At 31.7% G+C, this 9,337-nt stretch overlaps 1 protein-coding gene across 2 annotated transcripts; it reads left to right on the top strand.

Annotated features, from left to right (window-relative positions):
• Nucleotides 1-503: 503 nt before the first annotated feature.
• On the top strand, nucleotides 504-3,673 carry LOC145305649 (uncharacterized). 2 transcript variants are annotated; one of them, XM_080147353.1, is made up of 2 exons: nucleotides 504-1,240; nucleotides 2,603-3,673. In XM_080147353.1, the coding sequence occupies exons 1-2, from the start codon at nucleotides 584-586 to the stop codon at nucleotides 3,068-3,070; spliced, it is 1,125 nt and encodes a 374-aa protein (XP_080003479.1). In that variant the 5' UTR covers nucleotides 504-583; the 3' UTR covers nucleotides 3,071-3,673. The 2 variants fall into 2 exon arrangements, with proteins under 2 accessions (XP_080003479.1, XP_080003478.1); XM_080147352.1 differs by having other exon boundaries at nucleotides 2,528-3,673.
• Nucleotides 3,674-9,337: the final 5,664 nt, after the last annotated feature.

Below are 9,337 nucleotides of genomic sequence, written 5' to 3'. Positions count from 1 at the left end.
CAGCAATGATTGGTTATTGTGTTTTTTTTCCCCTATATATTTCAGGAAAGCTTACTATAAGCACTGTTCTATTTAAGCGATATTCTTAGTTTATCACATTCATTCAGTACAGCTGAATTAATTCTTTCTCAATCATAACATTTAAATTAATAACTACTGCAGCACTATGGCGAAATATATTTGAATTAAAAAATCTTCCGTATCTACCTAAGGTAGCCGCCCCCCTCCCCCTTAAAAAAGCTGTAATTTCGAAATATTTCTTCTAATGAAATTAAATTGTTGGTTAGACCTATACCTACCTATACCACTGTTTTTAACTAAAGCAACCCCCCTTAAAGGCTGCTGTTAACGCCGCTAGTATTAGAATGTGTTCTTAAACATACTATTGTTTTCAAGTTTAAGTCAATTTTTAAATTAGGGACGGTTTTGTCATGAGGTATGTCAATAATAAGATCCTAGGAATTATTTGAACACAAAACTATCTAATAAATTCCTCGTTAAGGAATCTTGATTATAAAATTAAATATATTTTTTTTATCTTTTAAATCGTAAAGTTGTTTAGGTAAATAAGTTAATTCTAAAAATGGTTGAAACGACCGGCAGTGAGCAAGACAATTTTTATTCCAACACCTTTGATGACTTTGATACCACCACCAATGATATGAATGTTATGTTTGGTGCTCCTCTCCTTGGAATACTAGAAGAAAATACAGATTCTGAAATTGTTGATGCTACTAACGAGCATACTCCTACTGGTATCAGTAATGAACTTGATACCAATATATCAGTCAATTTTGATTTATTTGCAAATGACCTTTCTGCTAACAACTATGACGGTGTTAATACCATTAATACTTCTGTCAACTATGAATCAGAAGCCATCGAAAATGATCTCTCCGCTGCCACATTTGACTATGAGACCATTGAAAATAGTCTCACTAAAACTCTGGATGAAAATGCTACTGATGAAGTCAATGATTTTAAAGTTGAAATTACTTCAGATAACGATTGTAACAAGGTTAAGAAAGACCCAAGTAATGCTGACTTACTTGAAGATATTATCCATTTTGAGGATAATGACAAGGATAATACTAATATCAACATACTCACCAGTTTTATTGATGACTGCACTGAGCGCAAAACTGCTACCAATGAGATAGAAGCTGTTGGAGTAAGGTTTGTTGATCAGCAGATCTTGGAAGAAGTAAATCATGCTGATGCTATCATTTCATCTGAAAAGGTAAAACTTGTAAAAGGGAAATACATACCTAGTGTTTTTTTTGTGGGATCAAAGCTCTTGTGCATTATCAATCCTTAATATTCGTTCAATTTATATAAATGTTTTTGCATTTTATTTAAGTTTTGAATGTTTAAAAATATTTTCTATAAAAGTCCACTTGTCCGTCTGTCCTCCATGTAGCTAGGCTGTTATAATAAAATAGGCGTCACACTTTATTTCACATATTTTTAGTAGTTAAAACAAAGTAAATTATAGGAATGGGTATTAAAAAAAACGTGGATAATATGACAGGTGAAAAATAGTCGTAAATTGAGGTTTTTTGTCAATGAGAGTTAAAGAATTATTGAATCAGAATGATGGTGCTCCCTAAAAAGGCCTTGATGAGTAGTTTTAGGAACTTTTGTCCGTTTCAAAATATCTCATTCCTAGCCTTAGAAATGACCAAAAAAACTTCTTTGTTAATTGAGAATTGTCCAATTTGTAGAGGTTTTTGAGATTTTCTAAGGCTAGGAACGAGATTTTTTTAAACGGTCAAAAGTTCCTGATTCTACTCCTCAATGCCTTTCCTGGGAGCACCATGAAGCCATAGTTCTGATTCAATAAATTTTCGACACTCATTTACAAATAGCTATACAATTGAACGTCTGGTCGTCAGCGGTTTTAAGACTTAGGATAAATTTTAAATCATCCAGAGGTGTATTATACTCATAAAAATCGTTTGCAGATCCCCGCTTTGGTCTCAGAAAAAAAATGTTCAAATTCGACCCACCCTAGTATAGGTGGGATCTATAGTTTATTCAGCTACGAGTTCCACTTTATTAGAGTACATGCTAGTCTGGTGTAAGATCCAATTAATAAGTTTGTTATTTTGTTTGAAGAGGTATAAAATAACTTGGCGTTCTCCTCTTGTTTGTTTCAATTTTGAAAATTTATGTTTATGTTTCATATTTGGTTTATCGACTACCTAAAAAGTTAGGTTTCACAATGGTTTTATATAAAAACTTTGAAAAGTAAATCATTTTTGGTGCAATATCTTCAAATGTTTTGATGAGTTCAAACTGTTTATATTTTGATTAAATTCAAAAAGATATTGCATCAACAAAAAAAAGATTTACATTTCAAAGTTTTTTTCATATAAAACCATGGTAAAAAGTTGATAAACCAAATAATAAACATAAACCTAGTATATTCACTAAAAAATACTATGGATCAATGCTGGAAGGTGCTTAGAATCACTTGCTCTCGTTCGTGGATAGTTCCCTTTTTAAACAAAATTTTAAAATTTAGAACCCTAGAGACAAAACCAATCAACGTGCAGTGGAAGTAAAAAAATCTACGGAAGAAAAAAATATAATTTTGGAGGAAAACGAAGTGGATGATTTTCCTGTCGAAGATATTAAAAAAGAGAAGTCAGAAAATGTTCCAAATGAAGAAAAAGATGCCACTGAGCACTCAAATGATGATCATTATATGGTTGAAATTAAGAGAGATATCCATGATGAAATTATAAATGATGTGAAGCCATTGGCTGCTGTAGGCAACAAGTCTGGTATTGCAGGAGCAAATGCTAATGATGTTCATGATGACAACGCCAATGTAAATCAAGACTTAAATGAGAATCAAGCTAATCTTGCAAATAAAGATTATAATGCCACTGAAGAAACAGCGCAAAAAGTAAATACTGAAAATCTCAACTCTCAAGCTCATGATAACCAAGGAACACTCAAATATTTTTTTCATCAAAATATTTTTACAAAAATCGACTTTACTAAAATGTTGATTTTAATCCCCCACCTAGGGTTGGCAATCGGGAATTCGCCCAATTTTTAGCCAATTTTGAAATCCGAATCTGAATCCGGAAACCGTTTTTTAATAGGTAGCGGGTTCGGATTTTTTAATAGGTAGGCTAAAATTAGCATCTTGAGTTTTTTCTTTCAACTCCGCCTTTTTGAAGGCAAAGATTATCATCATTATATACAATATCTTTTAAAATCTGGTTCGATTCTCGGAAGTGAATTATAGAGAACACCAAGAACATTAATTTTTAGGACATATGAAGCACTTAAATTTTTTAATTTAAAAAAGGCCTTTCCAAATGCTAGAATACAGAATCTGAATCTGGAATCTGCCAAAAATAAGAATCGGAATCCGCGGGAATCCGTCTTTTTTTTTGGACGTATTCTTGTTAGAATCCGAATCCGGTCCAAAAATTTGACAGATTGCCAGCTTTTCAAACGATAATTGAGTGTCAATTTGAATAGAAACCGAAAACGAAGACTTTTACTTTTATCTACCTAAAGATAAAATCATCAAGAAGAGTTCAAAGATTACAGAAAACAAGTCTGATGAAACTGCGTCAAATGATAACTCAGAGAATACTGTAACTAAGTCGAATGATATCTCAAAGGATGGAAATAAACCAAATCTTACCCCCACCAAGAAGGATAATAGTCAAGGAATGGAAGATGCGGCAGCAGGAACAGATATTAAGATAAAAACCGCTGTTAGAACAATGTTGAGTTAAAATAAGACAACTCATATCTGACTTTAACAAAATATTTGTTTCAATAAAAAAGGGATTTTAATATAAAAATTCTAGGTACCAAGGTATGAATTCGTACAATTCAATAAAAAGCAGATTCGAACTCGCTACCCTTACAAAAATCAATATTTTGTTGGATGTCAAAAAAGATAAGTGTGGAATATACTGCCTTCAACGGTTTATTTTTCATCATTTCTGTAAGTTATTTTAAATATCTAATTAAACTAATACTTAAAATCAAAGTTATCTACCCTAATAATATCACAATAAATACAATTTTAATGATTTTTTCTCACAATTTTTTTTTATCTGCTAATGTAAAAAAGTAGACTCAAATGATCTGGACAAACTAACTAAAACTGAAGAAAATGATCATAACGAAAATATCGACAGCGAAAACGTTGCTACTGATGATGAGCTTAAGTTCTCAAATCTGGATTCTGAGTTCAAGTACATTTTATCAAAGGTTAACTCTGAAGAGGTAAATTTTTATAAGTAATTTATTTCATTGGTTATAGGTATGTTTTACTAAAAACGGCTAAAGGGCTGGCCATGTTCGTACTAATAAATTAGATTTATTAAACTATGCCTACAAATAATCTGGAAGTCAAGATCTACAAAACTAAAATAGCAGATTGCTTACAGTACAAGTAAACGCATGGATTCTAAATTTGCCTTTCGTATATCCAAATTCAAATGTAAAAAGATAGCTTTTTCTTTTTGATGTAAGGGGGGGGGGAGTTTTAACACTTTGCGTAAACCTCCAGGTTCAGGAGCTGCAGGCCTCCAGGTGGTCTCTGTACAGGTATAAATAAGAAATAAAATATTTTTTTAAGAGATAGAGGCCAGCTTATAAAAAATATATGCTTCTTTTTTCTTCAAATATGTAAATAACATTAAAAAAAAAATGCAAATTTTGTTCTTTAAGTTAACCTCTAAATCTTTTTTTAAAAAAATTTATTTTTTACCTGTCCAGAGACCAATTGTAGGCCTGCAGCTCCTAAACCAGTATGCCTATCCAAAAAATCTGAAAAATTGTGAAAATTCATCATATAAGAATGATTTTATCTTTAATAACCTATCCTCTCAGTCCAAAGATAAAGCCTATACACCAGGTTTACGCAAATGTGTCAAAATATACCCCCCTCCCCCTTACAAACTAAAACAAATCACTTTATTGTCAGTACCACAGAAATAGCAATCTAACAATAATATTCAAAAATAAAAACATATTTTAGTTCAAGCTTATTTATCCCTTTTTGCTAGAGTAAAAGATTCGATTATTTTAAAGCACTCATTGGAATAAAAAATAAGTGTACCTAGTAAAAAAAAGTAGCTGAATTTGTAAACTGACGGACCATATTTATAAAGACGCCTCCATTGTTTGGTAGGGTTGTCAATCCGAATCCGGAATCCGCTCAATTTTTGGCCAATTTTGGAATCCAGAATCCGAATCCGGAATCCGTTTTTTAATAGCGGATTCGGATTCTTAATTGTTAGGATAAAATTAGCGTCTTGAGTTTTTTCTTTCGACCCCTCCCCCCCTCCCCCCCTCTTTGAAGGCAAAGATCCCCCCCCCCCCCATCTCTCCCAACCCACCTACACCACCAAGAAATAGGAGAAAAGCTTCTGTGAAAATATGAATAAACGCAGCTTTAGATTCTTCCCAGTACCCGGTATAATTTAATCCCTTATTTTTTTTTTAAAGCCTTTTAAAATATTGCTAGAATCCGGAATCCGTGAAAAAAATAAGAATCGGTTTTATTTTTGGACGGAATCTTGTCAGAATCCGAATCCAGTCCTAAAATTAGACGGATTGCCAACCCTAATTTCTAGGAATCCTCAAAGCTTATGAAGAAAATTCTGCTTATTAGTGTCTCAAATACACTATTTATAAGGTAATTTTTTTAACTAAGATAATTACATCCATAAAAATAATGCATGTCAAAAATATGAAAATGTGATTTAAAAGAAACAATACGAGAAAACGTAGTGATCTTTTTTTTTGGTGAAAATTAAAGAGAGGCTTTGCTGCATGAATTTCAACATATCTATAATACAAAGTAGAACGATGTCTGTCTGTCGATAGTGGGGTCGACTAACCACCCTCCCCCCCCCCAAAAAAAAAAAAAAAAGTTTAATTTTTTTTTTTAAATCTTAATTAAATACGAAAAATTAGTTTGATCAAACCTCTTAGGTCAAAGCCCCTGGAGGCTAGGGGCGAAGCCGCTATTATTATTAAATAAGTTTTGTTACGATGTCACAAATAGTTAATGTTGCAAAATATTTATTTCGGAATTTTAAAATCCTTTTTATCTTATAAAGATTTAAGAGGCGATTTATTGTTACCTTGACTTAAGTAAAGTATTTGACGTGAATTAATCAAATTAAAACGTCGTCAGGTCTACCAAGGGAGGGAGAGGACATTGGACTGTAAAAACTTTGGGTACTTCTATTGATTAGTGTATAAACTTTTCAACAATTTACGTGTTGATTTCTCCTAGACTCCTGGTAAGGTGTAGTTTTGGTTAAACCTTCCCTGAACCTACAAAAAGCTTCAACTTAAACTAGATCCATATTGGTCTAGGAGTTAGCCAGATTTTAAGCTTAAGACAGACAGACAAACAATTTGTTACTTTTATATATATCTTAACGTTGACGACAAACGTATTTTAACAACTTAATCAACGCGGATTTATACTGTTTTTATTTAGAGGATTTTTATCTGAAAGACATTACCACGAAGCAGCCAGTATTGGTCGCGCCAACATCAGGTCAGTTTTCATATTTTAATAACAAAAGAAAAATTATCGAAACAAAACTTTAAGGACAAGAATATTGAATGAAATTTTCCAATCTTATGGCAAAGTATAAATGTGTGTGTATGTTGTCCGCTAAGATCTCTTTAACAGCTCTTTAGATCGTTCAACATTTTCTATGCATGTTTAGTTGTTGTCTAGGATAGGTTTTAGGCTATTTGGTTGGAAGGTAAGTTAGCCACCCCATTTACAAATATGGCCGAAATGATGAAATATTCCTTTCCACGATTTTTACAACAACAATAAATGGGGTATACTTTCCACCTAAGGCGAAATTAAAGCACTATCTAACATACACGTCAAAGCTAAATTAGTTTCTTTGGTCACAGAAATTGTACTACAATTAAAGTTTCGCATTATAACTTCTGATTTATTTTCTTATAACAGTGTCTTTTCTTTTACTAATAGTAGAAATAGAATAAGCCCCTACTGATAGGACAATCATATATTTCACATTTTTTACTTATCAATATTAAAATGAAAAAAAATGTTTTATAGAGTTCTGAGAAAACCTGACACAAACGATACCAATTTATCAACCATTTTAGAAGGTACCATATGAATTATTTTTGTTTTTTTAACGAAGATATGGACATTTGGACGATAACTAATTGTTTAATCCGATCGGATTAATCTTAATCGTTACATTTTAGGCGTTAAACTCTCGGTCTTTCTCTCTTTTTTCTTTCATTACTTCCACATCATACAGCTTCGCCACTAATGAACTTGATTGTTCCTTTTTTAAAATAAATATTTTCTTCTAGTAATCAATAGGTATAGAATATACGTGGCTATAAAGACATGGAAAAATTTGTCGTCAATTTAGATTGCTAACTTGGACCTCATTTATTAGTCAATCCGTTCATCCAGTAGGAGGGGAGGAGAGTTAGGATGGGTGGTCATTTTAGCAAGCTGCTGCGAGTATTATTTTATTTCAGTACATAAAATCTGGTGCAACATCCATGTAATAATATATTTATTATTCCAGGAGCTTTTGAGGCTATAGAGAAGAGGTTTCTCAAAGATTTTATTCTTGTTTTCTACACTGATGAGGTAAGTGTTGAGACTCAGAGATAGGTTAATGGATAATAAATATATATCCCGTAAAGTTTTATACACAAAATTTTATGTTTATGTTGAAGTTATGATTTTTTAAGAATAGTGTTATATTAAAAATCAGGTATATTTGCTCTTTAGTCGGAAAAAAAGCCTTTGCGGAGATTTTATTTATTTAAGTAAAATTTAAAGTTAATTCATGTTTTATCGTTAATGTCCAAAACGGTTAACTTCTTTAACCTGTGTTCTTATTCTCTTATTTGTAATTTCAACCTTCTTTGCTTTATTGTAAATTTCTTTTTCTAGGAGGATCCTCTGGAATCAGTTCATGAATTCTATAAATTCAGCTTCCGGTAAGTTGGTTAATTTTTATTCCGTTAAAGAAACTAGTTGGGATGTTAACCTTCTTATAGGTCCTGGAAAAGTTTATCACTTTTTTTGGGGAAGAGTACAATATACCTGAACCCTCCCGGAAGAAATTGTAGCTGTGAAAAAATCTCTCCCTCTTAAAAAAAATCATTTAAAAACAATTTTCCATAACTCAAGTTACAATAGGGTCCTAGTTACCAATCCTATTTTATAAAGTAGTAAGTTTATTTTGTCTGAAGCTTAAGATTTTAAGAACTGCTGAACTGATTAAGTTCTCCACTCTAGGGAAGCTTCACATAGGTCAATGAATGGTGATTTTATGGTTTTAATCTTTATTTCTTGTTTTTTTTTAAGTTTTTCGTTGTTGGGACCATTATTTTTTTTTAAAGCGAAGCTTTTCCATAAATAGAAACGTTTTTACTATTTACACTCAATTATCTTTATGTAATTTATTGTGCTAGTTTCTGTGCATATTTTGTTAAACCAACTGTACTTCGCTGTAAAATATTTTTTTATTCAGACAAATAAACTAGGTATACTTTTGCTGACTAATTTATTTTGTTTTGCTTAGATATCATGGAAAGGATAAGTATATCAGTATAAAGGTAAACTTAAATAAAAGAATTTTAACATTACAGACGGACAGACTTTTTAAGTGCAGTTTACGGTAAAATGTTCCTGGTAACGAATATCAACAAAAATATGTGAACTTTAAAGTTTTAAACGGTGGAACGTATGCTCGCACAAAATTTTTACCAGGCGTACAAATGATCTGGAATAGTTATTAGTAGCCTTTAAAATTCATGGATTTTTAGTATTCGTTACCTGGAACATTTTACCATGTACTGCGTACGTGACCTGCATCTTTTTATTACAAGAAAAACAAACCGTTTATCTAAGTACGTTTGAGGGTTGGTCTGAAGCATAGAAATGATTTATTAAAAGCTTGGACGTTTTTGCGTTTAATTCTGTACAGAAATTGGTACATATTGTTGTTAAGCCGAGTCACCTTAACTTAAGAATAGTATTTGATTTAAAGAAAAAAATATTTTAAAAAAACCGTATGGTTCTAAAATCGGCGGAGTTGAGAATAAAAAAGGCCGAAAACAGGTATAAATGTAAAAAGTAGCAATTTAAAAAAAAACTTCTGTTTGATTTTAGTTTAATACAAACAATATCATTATTAATACCTATATGGAAACCAATATTGTTTTGTAGACGCAGGATCTAGAATCCCGAGTAGTGTACAAGCTGGAACATTTTATATGCAGGCTAAACTCTTCTCTGGAACAGCTTGGACATGAATTTGTG

Source organism: Acartia tonsa, chromosome 14 (assembly GCF_053477335.1).
Source record: "Acartia tonsa isolate MP-2025a chromosome 14, ASM5347733v1, whole genome shotgun sequence".
Lineage (NCBI taxonomy): Eukaryota > Metazoa > Arthropoda > Copepoda > Calanoida > Acartiidae > Acartia > Acartia tonsa.
Note: the sequence above shows the minus strand (reverse complement) of the source record. Positions and strands in the feature narration are given on the sequence as shown.